At 48.7% G+C, this 23,751-nt stretch overlaps 1 protein-coding gene and 1 non-coding gene across 2 annotated transcripts in view; both read left to right on the forward strand.

The window, feature by feature from the left end:
- DNAH9 (dynein axonemal heavy chain 9) overlaps positions 1-23,751 on the forward strand; it is a 188,826-nt gene that overhangs the window by 94,191 nt on the left and 70,884 nt on the right. Inside the window, exons 49-53 of the mRNA XM_052688193.1 lie at positions 6,773-7,033; positions 10,921-11,346; positions 13,590-13,709; positions 21,027-21,215; positions 22,501-22,736. Of these exons, the coding sequence (XP_052544153.1) occupies positions 6,773-7,033; positions 10,921-11,346; positions 13,590-13,709; positions 21,027-21,215; positions 22,501-22,736 (1,232 nt within the window). The remainder of the gene's footprint in view (positions 1-6,772; positions 7,034-10,920; positions 11,347-13,589; positions 13,710-21,026; positions 21,216-22,500; positions 22,737-23,751) is intronic.
- TRNAM-CAU (transfer RNA methionine (anticodon CAU)) lies at positions 8,374-8,445 on the forward strand. The gene has a single exon. It is a non-coding gene; the product is annotated as a tRNA-Met (tRNA).

The following is a 23,751-nucleotide window of genomic DNA, read 5'->3' on the forward strand; positions in this document are numbered from 1 at the left end:
GGTGGTGATTGGAAGCAGCATGCTGTGCTTTTGGATGTCCAAGGCAAGGAGGGAACATTGTGATAGCTGGGTATGAGCTGGCTGTGCCTTAGGACTGAGGACTTGTGCTCCCCCTGTTCCTGCTCTGGTCTCCCGGTACATGGGCACAGGTGAGGAGCTAGTGAGGAGTTCTGTGTATTTCTACACAGTGTTCAGTGTCCCCCCAGCACTTATGCAGGTACTTATTACACTTTTTTGACTTAGCCAGTCCGTTTTCAGGGCAACCTCTCCCCTTCCTTTTAGTCTCCATTTCTTTTCTTTTGGCATTTGGCCACCAACTTTTCTTCTGTGAAAATACTTTTGTTTGCCTGCCATGAGGATGGTGGTTGTCATTCCCTGTACTCAGAAAATCAGAAGCTGGCTTCCAGTTATTAGGACATAATGGAGTTGGGAAGATTTGAGATGAGTCATTTGTTTTTCAGTGGTGTTTGCAATGAAGAGGTCAACGCTCTGCTCAGAGCCCATTGCTGAGTAATTTTGAGGATGACTTTGGTTAATATTACGTATCTGGATTCTAGATTCAAGTCTTGCTTGCTCTATCAATTAATTGCTGACCTTTGTGATGTATTTTGTGTTCTTGAAGCAAGGTAGGGACAATCAGATAAAATGAGTCTCCTGGGAGTCTGCCCTCCAGGTTTTCTTCAATAATTCTTCTTCTGTCTGGGTGGTAGCAACTGCTTCTTCCCTGTTGGAGTCACAGTACATTACTCTTGAATCTCCAATTTGCTTTATTCTTTCCCTTTCCATCTCACGTTACTAATGGCTTATCAGCAACTGTCCTGGACTCGGGAAGCTGCTTGCATGTTTTTCACATTTCTTACCACAGTTTGAGACTCAATGTTGACCTTTTTTGCCCAGTGGTGGCAGTCAGTGTTCTGAAGCACATGCTGGATCTGCCTGTTCACACCTTCATATGGTCATTACATTAATGATGCCTATGGGAATGAGGTTAATAGTGTTCTCTCTTTGCTTTGGGATCATTGTCTGCTGTGGTTTTCTTGCCACTTTTGTCTCCCTCTGTACTGTTACCCTCATGTAAATCTTGCTTTTTCCTTCTTACCAGCCACATGTTACTTAGAGAGAATCTTCTGCTTTCACCAGTGCTGGCAGACAGTGGTGTTTGTCTCATCTTCCCTGGAGGTGGCAATGAATCTTCTGGATTACTGCTTATAAAGCACGCCTCACGTTGCTGCACCATTAGTTGTGGGGGCTCGTGCCTTTCAAGAGGGGTGAATGCCCAGAACTGTGCTCTTATTCAAGACATGAGGCAATCTCTTTCTGCCTTACTTGTGAATCTGCTTCTCTATTTTAAGCAGCTCTCTGTAGTCCCGCTGTATGTGCCTGTGTCCACATTGCCCCAAGCCTTTTAGTGCTGCCTGGGCTCTGTATTTGGGCTGTGGATTTCTGATTTTCGGCCTTTCCATTCCATTCAGTGTCCATTGTTTCTTTTGTACAGAGACGAGATGAATAGGGGTTCCTGGCCTCAGTCTCCAGAGTGGCTCTTATTGTATGGAGACAAACAAGAGGTTTCAAGCTACGGCAGGGGAGATTCAGGCTGGACATGAGGAAGTATTACTTTTCAGAAAGGGTGGTCAGGCACTGGAATGGATGCCCAGGGAGGTGGTGGAGTCACCGAGCCTGGGGGTGTTCAAGAAAAGGCTGGATGTTGTGTTGAGGGACATGGTTTAGTGGGAGCTGTTGGGAATAGGTGAACGGTTGGACTGGGTGATCTTGAAGGTCTTTCCAACCTTGGTGATTCTATGATTCTATGAACTCCATCAGCCTTCATCCTTCCCATCTAAAACAGCCGTTCCAAGGAACTGGTACTGAGGGTGTCAGTGATATCTTCTGTGCTCGTCTCTGTTTGCATCGTGCTGTTTTGTGCATCATGTTGCATTTTGGGTTGTTGTTTGTAGCCCCAAGCAGGAGCACTGTGGAGCTCACCCAGGAACGACCAGGGAAATGCAACTAAGAAAGAAGCTCGGAGGATTGCAGTTGGCTCTGCCAATCTGAATGGTTAACAATACTTATGTATTTTTTGGGCGGATGTGCATTAGGGGTATGAGGTTACCAGTGGAAGAAGGGAGACCGTGACTGCTGGAGAAGTCCTGGGCTGTGGGAGGGCAGATGGGAGCTATGCTGGGAAGGCTTCCTGCACACCCCTGGATAACAGATGTTAGTAGTGGTCTGCCTCTAGATTTGGAAATGCAATAGCAAAACATAGCAAAAAAGCAAAGCCTAGCTATGTGCACAAACTTTTAGAGTGGAAGGTCCTTCTTGGCATGAAAGGAAGGAAGTGTGGGGCCTTCTGTTAACATGAGATCTATAGACAGAGGAGAGCCTTTCATGCTTTTATTTCTAGCAGCACTCTGTAGGGGATGGCTCTGCTTGCCATTCATGGGATCATGTCTATGGGTTCTGCTGTCCCTGTGCCTTCCCAAAGGCAGTGGTGTGATGTCTCCCAGTAGACCTGGGTCTCCTCAGAAGTTTTTGATGACCTTTAAGAGTCCCTTCCAACTCAAAACTGGAAGACTAGAGAGAATGTTGCTCCCCTGCTAAGTGAGGGGGATGTTCTGGTAACGGGGGATGCTGAGAAGGCAGAGATACTGAATGCCTTCTTTACTTCTGTCTTCAGTGAAAAAGCTCCCCCTCAGAAATCCGAGACCCTGGAGGTTAGTGAGAGGATCTGGGGAATGGAAGACCTCCCTGCAGTCAGGGAAGAGGTGGTTCAGGAGCGCCTAGGCAACACCAATGTTCACAAATCCATGGGACCTGATGGGATGCATCCACGGGTGCTGAGGGAGCTGGCAGAGGTGATTGCTGAACCGCTTTCTGTCATCTTTGAGAAGTCTTGGAGGACGGGGGAGGTGCCTGAAGACTGGAAGATAGCCAACGTCACCCCGGTCTTCAAAAAGGGCAAGAAGGAAGACCCAGGCAATTATAGGCCAGTCAGCCTCACCTCTGTCCCTGGGAAGGTGATGGAACAGCTTGTACTGGATGTCATCTCCAGACAACTGGAAGAAGAGAAGGTTATCAGGAGCAGTCAGCATGGGTTCACCAGGGGGAGGTCGTGCTTGACCAACCTGGTGGCCTTCTGTGATGTTGTCTCTGGCTGGGTGGATGGGAGGAGAGCAGTTGATGTAGTCTACCTTGATTTCAGTAAGGCTTTATGATCCTGTCCCCCACGACATCCTTATAACAAAACTGAGGAAGTGTGGGATAGATGAGTGGACAGTGAGGTGGGTTGAGAACTGGCTGACTGGCAGAGCACAGAGGGTCGTTGTTGGTGGTGCAGAGTCTGGTTGGAGGCCTGTAATTAGCGGTGTTCCTCAGGAGTCTGTGCTGGGTCCGGTCCTGTTCAACATCTTCATCAATGACCTTGATGAGGGGATAATGGCCACCCTCAGCAAGTTTGCTGATGATACGAAGTTGGGAGGATTGGCTGACAGCCTGAAAGCCGTGCTGCCATTCAGCAAGACCTGGACAGGCTGGAGAGCTGGGCAGAAAAAAACCGGATGAGGTTTAACAAAAGCAAGTGTAGAGTCTTGCATCTGGGGAGGAATAATTCCATGCACCAGTACAGGTTGGGGGATGAGCTGCTGGAGGGGAGCCCTGCGGAAAGGGACCTGGGTGTCCTGGTGGATGACAGGTTGCCATGAGCCAGCAGTGTGCTCTTGTGGCCAAGAGGGCCAACGGCATCCTGGGGTGCATTAAAAAGAGCGTGGCCAGCAGGTCGAGGGAGGTGATCCTCCCCCTCTGCTCTGCCCTGGTAAGACCTCATCTGGAGCACTGCGTCCAGTTCTGGGCTCCCCAGTACAGAAAGGACAGGGATCTCTTGGAAAGAGTCCAGCGGAGGGCCACGAAGATGGTGAAGGGCCTGGAGCATCTCTGCTATGAGGAAAGGCTGAGTGATCTGGGTCTGTTCAGCCTCAAGAAGGTAAGACTGAGAGGGGACCTGATCCAGGTCTATAAATATCTGAGGTGTGGGGGGCAGAATGGCGAGGCCAGACTGTTTTCAGTGGTGAGTGGAGACAGGACAAGGGGAAACGGCTGGAAACTGCAGCATAGGAAGTTCTGCACCAATGTGCGAAGGAACTTCTTTACAGTGAGGTGAGGAGCACTGGAACAGGCTGCCCAGGGAGGTGGTGGAGTCTCCTGCTCTGGAGATGTTCAAGACCTGCCTGGATGCCGACCTGTGCGAGCTGCTGTAGGGAACCTGCTTTGGCAGGGGGTTGGACTCGATGATCTCTGGAGGTCCCTTCCAACCCCTACAATTCTGTGATTCTGTGAAAACATTCTGTGATCTCTGTGATGTGTAGGACGGAGAAATGGATGTGACAGACTGTTATTGCTCTGGATCCAAGCGTGGTATTGAGAGAAACTGTTTGCTGTGCTGAAAGGGTGAAGCTGGAGGAGTAAGGTCATCAGTTTGCATTCCTAACACCATCCCCAGGAAATCACTGAAGACAGTGAGTTTGGTTACGTAGGCATTGCTGCTCGTTCTTTCTATCTGCTGGGCAAACGCTCTTAAATTGCCCTTGCTCAGCTGCATTTGAGCTTTATTGTCATTGAGAAAATGTGATGGTTTTCTAGTGTGCTCCCAAGCCCTGCTGGAGGTAAGGAAGGCTGCAAGCCACCACCACCCCCCAGCATGCTGAGCTCTGCTGGCAGAGAGTCCAGCAAAGTGCCAGGATCCGCACGGCACCCCAACCTGCACTGTTTCTGCTGGGGGCTTAACACATGATCCAAACCAGTTGGACAGGTGACTTGGTAGCACATATTTCTCTGAATTGAGATATTAGGAATTCTTTCAAGAAGAGCTCTAATTGATTTTCCTGATTATTTTCTTTTTCTTTAATCCTGACAATATGTTCTTGGCTGAAAGCAGGTTGTGTCAGGGCATTGTCTGTTCTCACAGTCAGTGCTGAGGGCTGAGTATACATCTGCTCCTTTTGTAGAGCTGTGGAGAGCTAGTGGGTTATAATCCCTTGTTTGCCTTGTTGTGGTCGTGTAAAGCCATAGAGCTCCTGGCTGGGTGTGCGTCCAGCACGTGAGCACGGATTTGGGGCAGGTCACAAGGCCGATCTGCAATCAGCAAAGCCTCCCACTTCAATTTCCTGCAATCTCAGAAGACACAGAGCTGCACGAGAGGTTGCTCTCTGGTTGCTGACTGAGGGGATTACGTGCTCCCATGTGTCTGGAGCTGCTGGGATTTATGGGCACATCTTTGTGCTGGTTAAAGCAGTGCTGTAGCCCTGTGCAGCAGGAGGTGGAAAATGAAGTGTGCAGTGCAGGAGTGCAGTGAGATTCCTAAGAAACCATCTCCACTTGAAGCTGATGACAAACGTCAATAGCTTCAGTTTGTGTGTGTTCCAAATGAGGCTCTCTCTGTTCATGCATAAAAGCAGAATTGTGAACAAAAACAAGCATCTGACTTCCCTCATGGTGAGAGTTTTTACATGGCAATGCTGTACCCCAGGAGCTATTAACAATCCTTTATGAGCTCAACAGCAGGACAGCAAACGACTCTGCAGTCTGCACAGAGGCTGTGTAAAGTCATCAAAACGGCTTTTAGAAAGAAATCTTCTGTCCTCGAGTGAGAGCCGGCCCGAGCTCCCGGCTGTGCAGGTGCTGCAGCCATTGCTTGGAGGGCTCCTGCCCTGCAGGGCTCAGCTGCTGCTGGTGTGTGGGTCCTCAGAGCACCCACACTTCTCCGGGCAGCAATGCCAGGGTCTCACCAGCTCTGGGTAGAGGATTTCCACCTAACACTGAACCTAAATCTTCTCTTTTCTAGTTTAAAGCTGTTACCCTTTGTCCTGTCACCACACTCACTGACAGAGTCCCTCCCCAGTTTTCCTGTAGGTTCCTCGAGGTACTGAAACGCTGCAGTCAGGTCTTCCCAGAGCCTTCTCCAGGCTGAACATCCTCAGCTCCCTCAGCCTTTCTTAATAAGAGAGGTGCTCCAGCCCTCTGAGCATTCTTTGTGACCCTTCTCTGCATGCCCTCCAACAGCTCCTCATCTTTCTTGTGCTGGAGGCCCCAGGTCTGGACACAGTGCTCTAGATGGGGCCTCATGAGAGCAGATCAGAGGGGGACAGTCCTCTCCCTGCCTACTGCCGGCCCTCTGCTGATGCAGCCCAGGGTGCTGTTGGCCTTCTGATTTGCACGTGCATTCTGTTGGCTCATATCAAGGTTTTCATCCACCAGAATACAATCTAACAATGGCTGTTGCATTGATAGGTGGATGGAAGCTTTATAATAAGAGTAGCTGCAGTGATCTGGTGAAGCTTCTGTGTTGTGAAAAAATAATCCCAAGAAGAGGAATATGCCCAATATGAGGGCTTTTGCTTGCTTCCTAGTGAATCCTCCTCAAAGCAACATTTGCCTCTAGCCAGTTCCCCAGCAGAGGCAGTGAGCAGGGCTGGGACAACATCCTTAGCAGTAAATCCTTCTGGTTCTGATTCCTTCCCTACAGGGTTCCTGCTAGCAGTCTGCTGTGGCCTGTACACCATGCACATGGGTTCTCCATCCCCTACATGAGAAACCAGGAGTGAAGCAGAACTGCAGTGTCCTGCTGACAAACAGTAGTGCTTTTCTGAACTCCCAGGGCATTGCTTGCTTTATACATGGCCCCTCCATACTGTTAGCTATTGCTGGGCCCCCTCAAGTGGGACAGAGTGGGGGAAGCAGGGTGCTGAGCAGCTGTACACCCATATGTACTTCTTTCCCCCAGGTGGATGACCTGAAGGCCAAGCTGGCAGCCCAGGAAGCGGAACTGAAGCAGAAGAATGAGGATGCCGACAAGCTGATTCAGGTGGTGGGTGTGGAGACGGAGAAAGTGAGCAGGGAGAAGGCAGCTGCAGATGAAGAGGAACAGAAAGTGGCACTCATCACCCAGGAGGTCCAGCAGAGACAGAAGGACTGTGAGGAAGACTTGGCCAAAGCTGAGCCTGCCTTGGCAGCTGCTCAGGCTGCTCTGAACACCCTCAACAAGGTAAGGCTGGGACTCCCATAGAAAGCTGGCATCTCTGCGGTAGGGGTCTGTCACTGGTTTTGGGGTGTTGTGTTGATCCTGCTTTCACTTCCTTCCTGGGTTGTGTATACTTGATCCAGAGGCAGCTCCAGTTGGCCTTCAGCCATGGCCATAGAGGGGCAGGAGGACCTGGGGGTGGGTTCCTTGTATGCAGCTTTTCTCCACTAGCTGACTCCACTGCTCATCTTCCCGACCCATGAGGAAGGGAAATTGTTCTGCTGTCCCTATCAGGCCCCAGAGAAGAGGCTATAAGCCCGGCTTCATAACCGTTGCAGAATCTGTAATGTTTTGAGAGAGAGAGCAAAAGCAGTGTTTGCTCTGGGTGTTACTACGTGACACGTACTACGTTACGTGAGCACGCAATCAGCCCAGTGGGAGCTGGGTGCCACTCACAGCACCGAGGCAGACTTGATGTCCATCTGCTTGGAGCCTTTTCCCCAGCACACAGCTGTGTAGCGGGGACTGATGGCTTTGCACAAGCAGCTGTCAGGCCAGCGCCACAGGTTGGTGTTCACACTGGTGGTGAACGTGGGCATCCTCTGAGTCCCCACGTGGCCCAACTTTGGAAAGCAGCTTGTGATGGGAGGGCTCATATCTCCCTGTCGTATGGACAAAACAGTGTGAGCTTAGGGGCTGGCCTGGTCTTTTCCACCTGACTGCAGGTGTGGGACAGGATTCCTCCTGCCCTCTGTTCACCTAAGGCGTTTCTCAGGCCTTGCTGAGCACAGCTGCATGGCCCTGGAGTTGCACTCATGGCTTGGCTTCCTGCTTGATACAAAAAGGGCTGGTGCTGAAGCCTCACTGGGTCTCTGCTGGGTTTATCCAGAGAGAGCTGTAACCAAGCAGTCTTTGGGTGAAACGACTCTTGGTGGGGCCGTGTGTTCCTGCAGACAGGACCACTTGAAAGGGTGAAGCCACCGGGGAAATCAGTAACCGGGAGATGGCCTCCTGCAGTCAGAGATGTTCCAAAGCGATTGATTTAAGGAAGGATTTACTTTGAGAAGATTTTTACAATTAGAGTGGTCTGGAAGTTCCTATTTTGCAGCCCTGCACTGAGGCGTACCCCAGCAACACACTCTTGCCGTTGGTCTCCTGGCTGCAGTGAAAGCAGCACCTGGAGCAGCAAGCTCCTGCTGCTCAGCAGGCAAAGAAATGGCTGTGCACCAGGTGCAGCCAGAAACTCAGAGTTATTTGCCAGATCAGAATGGCTCAGTCATGCCTCAAGTCATAGCTCTGCTTTAGAGGAAAAAATGAGTCACCAGGAATGGGTTTCCAAAGCGATGATGTCTCCCCAGAGGTGGAGCAGAGTGGCGCAGCGGAAGCGTGCTGGGCCCATAACCCAGAGGTCGATGGATCGAAACCATCCTCTGCTAAGCTTTTGTGTGATGGTTGGACCAGGTGATCATCTGCAGCCTTTCTGCTTCTGTGTGGCTTTGCAGCGGGGATGTTGTGACTTTCACTGCTGGAATACAGGGGCCGTGTCTGCATCCTTCAGCTTTCATATTGGGTTTGCCTGTTTTTTTTCTAGACACCTGCAAGCAGCATTAGCAGAGCTCTCTAAGCCAAGAAGCAACTGCAGGTTTGTTCCAACGGAAGCTGCTGCAGCCTCTCATACATCCCTGCAGTTTAGTGGTTACAGCTCCTGCAGGGTCTGGTGGCAGTGTGACTGAGGCAAAGTGCGAGGCAATTTAAGGTCTCTCTATCTGTATGCATAAATAAAAAGTTCTGACTTGCATGCTTCCATGCTGCCTCTCCTGTCCTGAGCAACCACCACAACAGTCCGGAACCCAACATGGGGCTCAAACCCACGACCCTGGGATTAACAGTCCCATGTTCTACCCACTGGGCTATGAAAGTGACTTGTGTATGTAAATAGCAATTAAGATATTTATCACATGGACCATGATGAATGCCATGTAGAGGTTATTGTAGGCCCAGCAGAGAGAGCACCTGCAAAATCAGAAATGCACATCCATACATGATACTGTGTTTGAAAACATGGGAAAACAGGTTGTAGAGGAAAGAAAAAAGCCGTTTTGCCTCTCGTAGTGCTGTTTGCTTGTGCCATGGGCATGCCTGGGCTCTTTCTCAGCACCCACATCCTGTAGGCCCTGGAACACAGGACACGGGACTTCACGGGTCTGTGCAGCCCCCTCTCCTGTTTTGGGGTGATGATGGCATACCCACCTCAGGACTGCCTTCCCCCCCGTGGGTCTCTGTTAGGCACAGTGCAGCTCTCCACGAGGAGGCAGCGGCCGTGCTGCAGAGATGGGTGGGCAGCTTGGAGGGGTGCTCGGCCAGTGCTGCCCAGTGTTTGCAGGGATGACAATGAGCCAAAGACAGTGACAGTATCAATAGCAGTGACTCTCCTCCAAGTTGTGTGCAAGGAGTATCCCCCAGGATGGTCGAAAGACATCCAGGGATGCCACAGTGGTCAGTGTTTCTGAGGCAGGCAGCGCTTGGTGCAAGCATCCTCACTCCAATTCCCATCCTGCAGGTGTGCGAATGCATGGAGGAAGAATTCAGAGCAATGTATTGAGTTGTCCTGCTGTGGAAGTGCTCACTTCTCGGTAAAAAAAGCAGCAGTACCGGCTCAGCATCCCATTACCAGGGAGACAGAGTTTGAACAGGGATTGATGTCAAAGCCATCCTTGCCACCCCAAGCACCAGAGCGCTGCCTGTATCCAGCCAAGCAGGGATTTGGGATAGAGGAGAGCTTTTTGTGGCGTTCTCTGTGCCCACAGTCAGCTCCATATCACTAAGCACGTTAATTAGAGACGTTTTATACCACAAGTGCACGCAGCTCCCAAGGGTCTGTCTCTGTCAGCTTGATTATTAACAAAAGCTAGCAGCAAGCAGAGGCAGCGCGCTTGGTGACAGCTTTGTAGCTGACACCTTTCTCCCGAAAACAAATGCTCAGAGGTACCAAACTTGCTTCAGTAGACAAACTGGTGGAAGCAGAACATCAGAGAATGCAGATTAGAAGTTATTAAGAGCTGGTTTAAACAGGAACTGCAGAAATTCACAGGTTTTTCTTAAACGGGTATTGATTCTAGCCCTTGTCCTTGTTTCGGCTGCAGCCTGGGATCTGAGAACAGCAAATTCACCTGTGCTGGTTTTTTCCATGCAAAAGCTGATTTGTGTGTGCATAGAGAGAGGTTTTAAGTGTTAGCAGGGTTTTGTGCTTAGGTCAAGATTTGACCTGCCTGCTGTTAAGGATGCACAGGTGATTCTGTGATTCTGTGATTCTGTGAAACTGCCTGGCTTGGCAGCAGGGAAGGTCAAGCATGCCTCCAGGAATCAGCCTGTCCCTTCTGAGAGCCAAGCAGCTCTCTCCTGCAGGGACTGCTCTGCTAAAGAGCATTGGTTGAAGTGCCTGGACTGGGGCTGTGTGATGGAGATACAGATGCATGCAAACCGTAATATGTGAGTGTCTCTGGCATGGGGAGAAGCTGAGCATCAAGGGAGCATGAGCTGCCCTGCAAGGCAGTCTTAGAGGGACTGGAGACTGCTATATAGAAGTTGTTATCTGGAAAGGTTTCACTTGGCCTTATCCCATTCTATCAGGAGTTCACAAAGCCCCTTTCTGCAGAGCCCTGGGCTCAGGGAAGGGTTGAGTGTGTGGGGAGGGAGAGTGTGCTGTGCTGGTCCTGGGTGGGAAGCCAGGAGCTGAGTGTGGGAGTGGAGCACATGCCATAAACATGCACAGTGGTTATTGAGAGGCAGTAACTTTCAGGTGGAGCAAAGCCCATTTATCAGGTCAGTATCTTAGGTGCCTGAGTATATTAGCAGTGAAACAAACAGAAAACTCATTTGTTTTTGCCTAACGACTTCGTTTTCCCTTTCAGAAGAACCTGACAGAACTGAAATCCTTCGGGTCGCCACCTCCAGCCGTCAGCAATGTCACTGCTGCCGTGATGGTGCTGACGGCCCCGGGAGGAAAGATTCCCAAGGACAGGAGCTGGAAGGCAGCGAGAGCCACCATGGCCAGGGTGGATGGGTTCCTGGACTCCTTGATCAAGTTCGACAAGGAGAACATCCACGAGAACTGCCTCAAAGCCCTCCAGCCGTATTTAGAGGATCCTGAGTTCAAACCTGAATTCGTTACCACCAAGTCCTACGCGGCAGCCGGCCTCTGCTCGTGGGTGGTGAATATCGTGCGCTTCCACGAGGTGTTCTGCGACGTGGAGCCCAAGAGGCAGGCCCTGAGCAGAGCCAACGCTGAGCTGGCGGCCGCCCAGGACAGGCTGGCCAGCATCAAGGCCAAAATTGCAGTAAGTATGGAAGAGCGCAGCAAGCCGTGCCGTGGGCTCGCCTGTGCCAGGGACCCATCACTGCTTTGAGGAGCAATCCTCTGCTTTGGGGAAAGCTGCTTCTCCTCCCTCATGTATTTTTAAATGGGTGGATCTGAGGGTTGAGCAGGTTGTAGGGCTTTTATCTCTCTTTTATTGCTGCTTTTTGCATTTCATCCCCAGGCTCCACTCCTGCTTGTGCCTTAATAGGATGGCTAGTTATTAATTCTTATTATTCCTATCTAACTTTTAAGATGTGATTTGCCTCTACTTACACGTCCTCAGAAAACTCATTATCTCGGAGCAGTGAGAGGTCTGGTGTGCTGTGCAGGGGCAGGGAGCAGGGCTGGCAGCTGGCTCTGGCCAGCAGATGCTCTGCAGGATGAAGACTCTTCCAGCTGAGTCTGCTCATTTGTTCCAGCCAGCAGTCTTTGCATCATCCTCAGCTTAAGAATAGAAAGCCATCACTGAATAGGTGAAATCACTGTGTGATTGTAAGTGGGTTCTACAGAGAGCAGCTGCTCCAAAAACCTGTTTTGCTATCCACATCCCTGGCCAGTGCCTGCTTGTAGCAACGTGTGGAAGCAGGCACAGGGGCACACTGTAGAACCTGCCTTTCCAAAGTGCTGTGGATCTGGGATCCCTCTTGGTGATGGGTGGGTCCTCCCTGGCTGTGCCTTTGTACTGACAGCAGGAATCCCCTTTCAAAACCAAAGTGCGTTGTCAGCAGGGCTGCCAAATTTCTTTCTATAAGTTATGTCAGCTTGGGATGTGCCCCTGGGGCAGCACAGCGTCATACACACCTCTTCCCCAGCACATCTTCATTGTAAGAAGTATCCAACTCTCTTGCTGCCTCCTAGGGCTGCTTATTATTGAAGTGTTTGCTGCACTTTTAATTAGAAGTATTTAAAAAAATTCTGCAGAGCACTCCAGCAGCCTCCTCCTGCTGCAGATACACATACAGCACCCAGTCAGAGGTGGGTTTTTAGAGGTCTCCTTTTCCCATCTCAGCTGTGAAGTAAGGTGCTACGGAACTTTTGTTCCATCATTCAGTCTATTCCCAAATCCTTAATGCTAGCTATTATTACTACTTCATTTTTTTTAAAGAGGCAGTATTATGGTGTGCAGGATGGCTCTCTCTGGGGTTTTGTGGTCCTCTGCTGGCGCACACGTTGGTGTTACTGTGCTGTGCCTGGTGGGCCATTGCAGAGTGATTGGTTCCTTGTGGCTCCTAGATGTTCTTTTATCAGATCATGCATCTGTAATAGGGTTTTATGTGTATGTGAATATATATATAAATGCACATACATTTATATGCATGCAGAGATATAAACTTTTTGTGTTATTAATTCCAAGGCAGAGAAAAGACCACTCTGTATTTTCCAAGATACTGGAGAGCTACAGATATTCCCCAGATAATCCTTTTTCATTTTCAAGTTTGTTTCTAGTGCATAACTCAAGGAGTGTTCAAGTGATTTACAGGCAGTTAGCCTTAAGCATTTTGCACTGGGTGCAGATAAGATCAATTATTGCTTCTGCTTCTCTTATCAGAAGCCAGAGGCTCCCAGTCCTTTTGTGAGCTGCTGACTTGTTTGAGACTGAAGTGTAAGCAGTGCTGTCCAAGCCGAAGGCCCTTCTTTAGTGGCAAGGGGGTATTTCAGGTGGTTTGGGCTCTTTGTGCCCCATCCCAGCCCTGAAGTGCTTTGCAGCCCACCCAAACACGTGCTGGTCCCAGGTAACGCGTGCAGGGCACGCCGTGCAGCAGATGCAGCTTGGAGATGGCTCCAGCACACCTCCAGCTCTTCGAGGAGCCCCCGAGGGTTTGGAGCAACAACTTGAGGCCAGCAGAACCTTGGTCTGCAACCGAAGTGGCTGCAGCATCGGGAACCACAGAATTCTCTTTTCTCATCTGCATTACTTGTTTCTCACCTGTAGTGTTGGCCATCGGCACCAATTGGCCTATCTTTCCCAGTGCACATTGACACCAGGGCAGAGCCAGTGGATGAATGCCTTTTTGTGTTGTCTCTGCCCTGTGCAGATGACAAAGCAGTGGGGAGCAGCTGTTGAAGCTGCAGAGCTCACCAGTGCTCTGTGCTTCATCCCAGGTGCCAGCCAGGCTGTGTGCAGTGTGATGGAGTGTGGTGGAGTGTGGTTCTCCCTGCCTGCAGGCTGCAGTAGGAGTTTCCTTAAGGTTGCTGTTATTTTTCCCCTTTTTTCCTATGCAGCGCCTCAACGAGAACCTGGGAAAGCTGACAGCCAAGTTTGAGAAGGCCACTTCTGACAAACTCAAGTGTCAGCAAGAAGCTGAAGCTACAGCATGTACCATCACTCTTGCAAACTGGCTGGTGAGTGGCAGCAGATGGGAGTTGGCAGCGGCATCAATGGGAGACGTCAGGTGCTGCTGAGATGCCGGCCGTGCGCGCAGTGCTTCACAGCCTCTAATCTTTATGGAATGCGTCACATTTCCTGCGCTGCAGCAAGTTTTCAGTAATGAAAAGGAATTTGCATTGGCTGTTTTCATAGATTGGAGTAGGCAGTGCGTGTGCTTAAAGAGCTGCTGTGCACTCTTCGCTGTTCTCGTGTCCTTTTTGTGATTTAATTGCGTGATCAAGTATTAATGGGACCAAAACTGTGCAGCACAGAGATATATGGTAAAAAGAAAAGTGGCAGTTTAGGAGAAGCTTTGCAGGTTTTGAAGTGACAAAAAGATAGTGGTGAAAAGCTCTGAAAAAGCAGTGCATGTCCCTGTTATCAGTCCATCAGGGTGCATCACCGGCTGTTGTATCTTCACTGTGTGCAGCCTCCAGTCCTGTGCTGGGCGATGCCCTTGTCACTGCCTCAAGATACAAGATAACGGCTTCTGCTCCTACTCTGCTGCTGGCTGGAGCCCCAGCTTTGTGCTCCCTCATGCTTTGCATTTTAGGTTCTATTCTGGCTGTGTGGTGCACGGAGATGGGTCTTCAGGAGGTGGTCCCACAGGCAGAGGGGCTGGAGCTGCAGTGCCAGAGGTGGTTGTGGTCCATGAAATGTTTGGCCCTGTCCTGACAGCCCAGTCCTTGTGAGGATACTGAAGGAGAGGATGCTCCCTGCCCAGAGCAGAGGAGATGCTGCATTCAAACCACTCTCCTGAGAGAGTCTGGGCCCATGTCCTCAAGAGAGCATCCCTGCACGTGTTCAGGGCTGCAAGTTGCTCTCAGTCTCTTGTAGGAGCAGCTGCTGCTGGTGAGGCCAGTGGCAGCTTAGAATACAAAAGTATTTCTAGAAGTGCTGCTGGATGCAGATGTCTCTGCTTGTTCTACCAGCCTGTGGCTGGTCAATGCTTTGTATATAAATGGTCCTCTATCCCACTGCGGTGAGAAAGAGGAATAGAGGCAAATGGTTTAAGCATTGCACTGTGCTGGATTCTGCTTGCTGCTCTCACACCTTCTTAGGTGACCTTCAGCAAATTGCCTTAGCCTGAATTTCAGGTGAGTTTCCACAGGCACTTGAATGCTCTCAGAAGACTGCACAGCTCCCCCATCTGCACACTTTGGTAGTGGTAAACGTGAAAAACAAAGAGCAAACAAACAAACACGCTTTGTTCTTTAATCTGCATGTGCCTCCATGGGAAGCGGGCACACAGCGCTGCTGTGGCACAGGCACTGCTTTGCAGTCAGGGCTGTGATGTGCTTAGATAGAGGGGTCAAAGCAAACAGCAGATAAGTCCCTTCCTGTGCTGATGGAGATCTCTTTCATGCAGCCACAGAAGGAGTTTTATGCTTTCATGTTCTTCAGGTTAAATCTCGCTGAATGCTTTCAAAACCTTTAATTAAAACAGGAAAGTGGCTTTTTTGTTCGAAAGAGCTGCTTCTATTTCTGGAGGGATTTTGCAGGATGAGTATTTCCCTGTGTCTTTCCACAGCCTAACGAAATCCTGTTTAATGTGATGCAGAGATGGATCATGGCTCTGAGTCATGTCGGAGTCAGTAAATACAAGGTACAAGAAGAAAGTGTTTTGAGGAAGAGAAACAGAAATAGTGGTTTCAGTTCTTTTCATAGAAATATATTTTGTTTTACACTGAATGTGGCTTAATTGCACCTCCATTAGTAGCACTGTAACAAACAGCCTGATTTCTTATGGGTGCATCCATGCTTAGCATGTGAATTTTTGGCTTAAAACATGATATCTTCATTGAGGTACAACTGCAGTGTGGCGATGAGGGAAAACTGTGCTTCTTTTTGAGGGCTTAGCTATGTTTGCAAAGTTGTCCTTGAATAACAGAATGAGCAACTGCTATAACGAGATGTATTGTCACTGGAGAGATGTGTGGTTCCATGGTTTTATGCTTTAGCAATTTCCTCTAAAAGAGTGTGTCCCGACCTGAAATCAAGACAAGACATTGGCATACGTTTAGAAAACCTTCCTTTGGTTGAGGTTGAGGTTTTTGTATTGATGTCTGCCTGTTCCTGGTCTGCTAGCACTGGGTTTGTGTTGTGGGCTGTGTAGTCTCAGACAAGTAACAGCTGTAGGAATACATTTGCATTTGAGCACGTTCATTAGCTCACTAATTAGCTGGGACTCCTCACAGGCTCACGGGCAGCACCTGCACATAAGCAGAGCTGGGTCAAATGATCTGCTGGTCCTGGACTCCATCCTTTGTTGGTGAGTGACTCAACACGGCTCCCCTTTGTTTGGGTACACGGCTGACGATTCATTTTGTGTAACAGTTCAATTGCTTTCTCTTCAAAGTCTCTCTGCTTTCCTCTCCAAGTGCTCTGGTGGCTGATTTTGGAAAGAGCCCTTTTGCTGCCAGACCTTTGTGAAAAGCACGGTTGCAGTGAAGCTGTTACAGCAATTCAGAGGTGGTTTGCAAGTAAGCCCTGTTTCCCTTTGGTGTTGTGTGAACAAACAGAAGCGCTGTGCAGCCCATCTGCTTCCCAGGTGGGAACGTGGGTCCTTCCTATGGTTCCATCAGGCTCTTACAAAAGGAAAGTGTTTCTGTGATGGAGCTCTGTGTCTTTCCTTGAAGATCATCCTAGAGAAGCAAACAAAATACTAACAGGAGAAATGAGGATGCTTTCACATGTGTATGTGAGCATCACAGTAGAAGAGGGTGTTGCTATTTTGGGGCAGATAAAGGACACTGCTGGGCTTCAGGCTTTCTGCTTTTAATTGTGATCATTATTTTTCAGCCCTACCAGTCCCTGCTGATGTTCCTAAGCCATTTTCATTTAGATTAAATTTGGACTTCTACTCAAATGCTGTACATTGCCGTAGCAGGGACCATGATCTGTCAAAATCCTCCTGTGCCTGCAGAGATGATGGCCAGGGAAATGAACTTGGAAAGTGGCTTTGCTCCGCTTTTGGGAATGTGGAGACCTTCTTCCAACTGCACGTATAACTGAGATGAGCTGAGTAACTTCATTTTCTCCATAGTCTGCTAATGGCATCATTCCCAGCCTGTGCCAGGGTGCCTGTCCCTCCCGCAGCATCAGGTTGAAAATCACTTTTCCTTTCCTCCTTAGGGAAAGCACAGCCAGGCAGAAGCAAATCTCTGTTCCTGCCTCTAGCATCATATGAAACTGGAGCATTGTGTGAGCGGTGCAGTCTTTGCTGCAGAGGAAGATGATGCCCAGGAGAAGGCAGCGAGTTTGCTGTTCTGTTCTGTTCTGTTCTGTTCGCTGTGCTGGGTGAATATTTCAGTGTGACAGTTACAAATGCTGAGAACAGATAGGAGACTGAGTCTGAAGGAGGCCAGTGTGAACCCTAGGCTTCTGTAAAGCAAAGAAAGATGAGTTGGGTCTGTTTGCATTATGGCTTTGCCAGGGGATGAATATGTACACAAACCCTGTGGAGGCTCTGCTGCTGCTCCAAAGAGTGCAGTCTAGAAACAAGTACAGCTGCAAACAAGGGAATTGAAACAGGTATCTGTCCCATTCAGAGTCTGATGCTGGAGTGTCTCTAAATACAAAGATTGGGAAAGAGCTTTGAGTCATGCTCTCCTAATGCTGCAAATAAAGCTCGTAAATGATCTTTCTGCCTCTCCCTCCATCTCTTTACCCAATGCAACCAGGCCAGAAAAGCTAGAAGGACTTCACAGCCTCCATGGTGGTGTGTGAGGCCCAAGGGCAGTGCATTCTGCAGAGGCTCCCTGGGTCCCTCCAAGCAGTGGCTGCCTGCTGGGGAGCGGCGGGAGCAGAGGTCAGCAAGGGAGTGCTGAGCACAGCTGCCAGTGCAGGAGAGCAGGTCGTGTCAGAGCCAATGCCAGTAACTGTTTTTAAAGACCTGGTTAGAAAGCACAGCTTGCTACTGCAGCTGTCAAAAATGGATCTGTTTTGCAGTGCATGTGAGGAATTTGGATCCCAGGTTACTGTTGGGCAATGCATACCTTCTCTCTCATTTCTGGCTTTGATCTTGGAATAGATCCTGACAGCTCTTGCTGATGTGTGTTTCATTTGACATCTACAATGTGTCATCTATGTGACAGGACAAGAATTATCCTCCTAGACTTGAAACAAATGTATTTGAGGTAGTACGAAGAAGAAATCTAAGTTTACACAGGCAGTGGTTGCTTTGGATTGAAAAATGTACCAATGAGTGAAGACAAGACACACTTTTAAGGTGCCCTGATTTTAGTTTGGCATCTCAGGAACTATAGGTGATGCAGGGTCCAAGGGACCAGGGAATGTCTAGGGACCTATGGACCAGAAAAGGGGGAGGCTGATGGTGAGGTTTGTAAGTGAAGATGTGCTAACATGACAGATGAGATTTAGTGATGACAAATGCAAAATATTGCATCCAGGGAAAATGAACCCTAATCATGCATTTACATTGATAGGTCTTAATTGCACTGTTGTCACTCACATAAGAGCTCTTGTGGAGGGTTCTCAGAAGCAGCAGTCTAGCACATGTCTGGAGGCAGCAAGGCGAACTGAGCGTTAGGAATTGGTGGGAACAATTAGGAAACAGAAGCCGAATAATGATTCTATCAATCCAAATCTGTGCTGTGCCTCCATCTTGCGTGCTCAACACAAACAGGCTGGCCTGTCAAAAGGCTGCAGGTAACCTAGAGAGGGTACAGGGAAGTACGTAGCATTGTCATTTCCATTACAAAATGGTTGGGGAGGAAATGATTAGGACTCTTCATTTTGGAAAAAAGAGGGTGTAGGGATGGATGTGACAGAAGCCAGTAACGTTGTGAACGGTACTGAGAAGATGAATAGGGAATGACTGTTCACTATCCCTCATTACCAAAGAGCTACAGGTAATCAAATGAGATGAAAAGAATCCAAATGACTTCTAGGATCTGATGTAGAGGACACCTGAGATTTCTTAAAGATATTAAAATTTACGAGACTTAATGAAGGCAACCAGGACAGTAAAAAAATCACCTCAGGAAAATAATTAGGAGTAGGTAGAGAATCTACGAGTTTTGCAAGATCAGATGATAAAGAATTCTTCTTAGAGGTGGAGAACCAAGGGAGCTGTGTGAGAACTTACCTTGAGGAGACTGGAGGAAGGACCTGAGGGTACTTCATCTATAGAAATGTGCCTGCACGTGGTAACATGGTAAGGTTGGAAAGCACTTGAGACTGTTTGTTGAGGCTTTGGCCTGCAAGTGTTGTAGTCCCGAGAAGGACTGCTGTGATCCCAAATGCATCAAGAGCAGACTTTCTTTCAAGGCTTAGGGAGCGCAAGGCCAGCAGTGCGAGATGGAGAAAGGCAGCGTGGAAAGCCTGGTCTTTGTGAGCAGGATGGTGGTTCATGCTGATGAAAGGGGAGCTCAGCTGGAACAGGTTTAGGGATAGCTCTGAAATATAATAATGGGTCAAAGGAAATGGTCAGCCTCCTTCTGCTCCTGCTGGATTGGCGGTTTTCATGGGATTCTTAGAGATTTGTCAAGGTAGGAAAACCACCAGAGGGATTTTTGCTGATTTCTTTTGGTTCTTGTTGTTGGTCAGATTATTCATGAACAGTCTGAAAAAGGTGGTGTCTAAGCAGGTTGCACAGATTGTCTAAAATACGAATGCAGTAGTGGTGAAAAGTACAAAGAACTGTAAAGATGATACCCAGTGATGGAGATGTGAAGTGCTGGGAACATAAATGCAAAGTGATGCTGAGCTGGTTATTGTAGTTCAGGAATTTGTGGTTGGAGACCTTGCACATTGCAGGGGGGTTGAGACTAGATGATCATTTTGGTCCATTTCAACTCAGGCCATTTTGTGGTTCTGTGATTGAATTAAACAGTGGAGCTCAGAGTTCTGTGAGCGTGCGAGCTCTGTGCTCCCATGGGGGAAAGAAATAACACCCAAAACCCGAGCTGAAATTGGATGTTAGCAATTATCAGGAAAAGAACGAAACGGAAAAAACAAAAAAGTCACGATCTGAACTATGTAAATCCATTCCAAATAAATCCTGAGCATGAAGCTGCACCTCCAGCCCCTCTGCTGTACCTCAAAGCATGAAGTGGGGAATAGGAAATGGTGCAGGGAAGGTAACAACAAAAAAACCGGAGGATAAAGATTACATCATTCGGTAAAGATAAAGATTGCAAGGGCAATCAAAAGGCTTCTGTTTGAGGAATTATTGAATAGACTTAAAGCTCTTCAACCTCAAAAGCAGACAGCAGAGGGGATATCAAGAGCTTGAAATCATGAGTGGTACGGAGAAGGTGAAGCGGGCGTGATTGTTCGGTGTTTTTCCACTGTGAGAGCAGATTTCAGCAGTTGAAAAGGTCAGGCAGCACATAAAAGGATGTACTTTTTTTTTACAGAAAGCATAGCTGAACTGTGGTTCTCTGAGCTCCAAGATGCTGCAGGTGCCAAAAGGTTGGTTGGCATCCATGGCACCTTAGTAATGAAGGAAAAAGTCATCAGTGGCCGTTAAGACAAAGATAGAAACTCTGTTTCAAAATGTTCTTATTCCTCTGTTTGTGGGAGGCTGGGTGATGGTGTCAGGAGTTCTTACCTGGTGGTAGGATTTGTAGAGTCTTGTAGAGTCACCTGCTTGGGGCCGAAGGAGCTGAGTCCCACTGCGATGAACGCGTCCGGCCCAGCCAAGCAGAGCACATCCCCTGGAGGATCCTGCTGTCTGGTAGAGCATTATGTGATATCCATGAGGGTAGAAGGAGATCTGTCCTTTGAAAAGAAGGCTTATCCATTGGGTGCTCATGAAGACTGTTTCCTGGGCTGGACCTTGTGGGAAAGGATGATGCAGACCCAAGGGCGTTGGGATGAAGGCGAAATGCCACCTGCTATCCTCATGAGTTGTGTGTGATAGCTGAGGGTTGTGGCTGTTGGAGGAGAGTCTCTGAGTGAGAGGGAGTGTAATGAGGGGTGAATCTGTGACATCCAGGCAATTAAGCAATCGACAGTTGATGGGCTGCCATAGAAATCCTTATGTGGATTCTGCTGGGAATGGGTGAGGATCAATCCACTGCGTGATGGATCTTCCCTTTATGAATTTGGAACAGATCTGGAGCGGCAGCTGGGACTCAAGTGCAGAACCAGACTTTTTCACGGAGCGGGAAGAGTTTAGCAAAGTCACTGTTGGGTATTTCCTGCGCTGGTTTTAAACTTTAGGAAATGACATGTGAGGTCAGGGACAATGTGTGGATACAGTCAAATCCTTAAGTATTGCTAAAGAGACATTGTAACAATGAATTTGATTTGGGAAATTGCAGGTTGGAGGACTGGCTTCTGAGAATGTGAGATGGGCTGAAGCTGTGAAGGACTTCAGACGGCAGCAGAGCACTTTGTGTGGGGATGTCCTGCTGACTACAGCGTTTGTCTCCTACCTGGGGTACTTCACCAAGAAATACCGACAAGACCTCATGGATAAAGTCTGGAAACCATATTTGCAGCAGTTAGAAGTAAGCCCTGCTTCCTCTGAAAAGCAGTTGTCACTGGGCATAACATGGCCATGAATTGTTGTCCATGGGGCGTCCTCCAAGTAAGTAGCACCCCTCTGCCTCATCGAGTTGCACTGAGGATCAAGTCATAGCCACACTTGTTTCCTCTTTGGGGAAGACATTGTGGTCTCCTTGCACCATGCAGGTGATTCCATTCCCCTATGGACAGTGGAGAAGCCACAGAGCAGCATCCCAAACATGGAGACCAGTGTCAGTTTGTGCAGGATTCAGGGGCAGCCTAGAGAGGAGATAGCATGGCATAGAGACTGCTTGAAAGAGACAGAGCTCACTGCCAGCACTTTGGTAGGCTTGGAGAGACTCCAGGTGGTACCTCATGCAAGACATGAGCTCTATTCGTGCTGGCCATGCCTCTCAGCTCCTGAGCTTCATCCACGTCTTGGTGTTCTGAGCAAATGGCCATCATGCTTCAGACTTGGTAATATTTCACAATATTTCCTGCTAGGTACTTAATACATCAATAAATTAACATGTGCTCGGTCTCCTGCAAGACTGAGCTTTTGCACATCATTACCTAACTGGATGTTACAAACCCTGGTGAAATGCCAAGAGGCTTTTATGTAAGGTCACAACTGCAGTGGTGCCCAAATCAAAAGCTGAGAAAATGAGCAAGTTCCCTAGGATGAGAGAGGAAAACAAATCATCCTGTGTTCTTTAATACTAAACCAAAAGCTTGGTTAAGAAAGGAAATGTTCCAAAAAGGGCCTGACTCGGTGCTTAGAGATTTCACATAAGTTGGCTCTATTTCCATTTGGAAATTAACGACCCTTCATGTGCAGATAACTGGCACAGATAACTTTCTACTTGTCGCACCCAGAAGCGGCCTCCCATGTCAGAGAAGTGTTTCTGGAACTGCAGATGCCATTTTGCAGCACAACAGCAGGCTGATGAGAGTGTTAATTATATTCTTCTAAGCTGTCATCTCAGAGTGCTGATACACAGCAGTGTGGTCTGATGGTGGCTGGGTGGGCTGCAGCTTTTCAGGGCTCTCAGCACTCAGCAGGCAAAAATCTCTGGGATCCATGCATAATTTACATTCATTCGCAACAGGAGTGGAAAACACTTAATATTAGATCAAAACTACCCCGTAGAATGGCAAAACACTGATAAACAAAACTTCTCAGTTTTTAATTAAGCTAAATTTGCTTGAGTTGTTTCGCTCGCTCGTCTCTGTGTGTGTTAAGCCGTGCTCACTGCCTTGTGCTGACACATTTCTCCTTCCCCCCAGGTGCCGATCCCTGTAACTCCATCCCTAGACCCTCTGACCATGCTGACAGATGATGCTGACGTTGCAGCTTGGCAGAATGAGGGGCTGCCGGCCGATCGGATGTCCACGGAAAATGCCACCATTCTCACCAGCTGCGAGCGTTGGCCCCTCCTGGTGGATCCCCAGCTGCAGGGAATCAAATGGATCAAAGCGAAGTATGGCGAAGACCTGCGGGTGATCCGAATTGGGCAGAAGGGGTAAGCATCAGCTGTGTCACATAACAGTGCCTCTTCATGGCTACCTGCTCCTTCTGGTTGACGAGCGGTGTGTGTTTATCTGCAGCCATCTGAGCCCATTACATTGAAGGGAAGCCCTCAAAAGTATTTGTTGCTTATTCATTACCAAAATGATGGAGATTCCTCATTAAATAGAGGGTCTGCTTGGTGCTTGGCCAAGTTACCATAGGAACTCCTCAGAAACAGAGATTGCAAAGAGCAGTGTGCTGGAGGCTGGGTGATGCAGAGGACTATGCCATCACCCTCAGGCTCATGTCGTGTTGTGTCCTGACTTGGTTTCACCATGAGTGAAGTTTCCTACAATTTGGAAGAAGGCAAAGGTGAAGCTGGTGTGAGGGTCACCACCCCGCTGGGCTAACTCTGTTCCATGTTGGCACCAGCTGGGACGTTCACAGCACCCCTGCCTTCTTCTGGACACATCTTCTGTGGGAAGGCTTTTTAACTCCTGGCATTTGTCTCTGGTCAAATCACCATTTCCTGCTATATGAACTTGTACCCACTAGTGAGGATTCCCATCTGGGAAGTCAGATCCCTGCTTGGATGCTAACTCTGAGATTTTTGGCTCTTTATGCATTATTTTGCACTGGCAGTAGCTGAGAGTGACCCAAGAGCTTAGTGCTTGTTTGGGGGTATTTGGCTTTGCCTCGACTGGAGCATTGATCTGTCTCTGCTTTTATCATAGAAAATAACAAGAATTTATTAGATTTGCTCTCATGTGGGCTGAGAAGACATTTGGAAACGGCGGTATTTTTCATTAGAGCAAACTTCTGTTTCCTGGCCAACCAGGTCACTATACCTTGCAGTTACTCAAAGGGGAAAAGTAAGGATGCCAGAGAAGGCACAAATCTCCAGGAGGAACAGACCCTGTAACATTCATATGCTGCCATTGCAGACATTTGTGCATCTCTTTTTCCCCTCCTGACCACATACACAGCTGGCAGGTACCCTGAGAGGGGAGTCAGACATTGCAAAGGGG

This window comes from Tympanuchus pallidicinctus, unplaced genomic scaffold (assembly GCF_026119805.1).
Source record: "Tympanuchus pallidicinctus isolate F22 unplaced genomic scaffold, pur_lepc_1.0 scaffold23, whole genome shotgun sequence".
Taxonomy (NCBI): domain Eukaryota; kingdom Metazoa; phylum Chordata; class Aves; order Galliformes; family Phasianidae; genus Tympanuchus; species Tympanuchus pallidicinctus.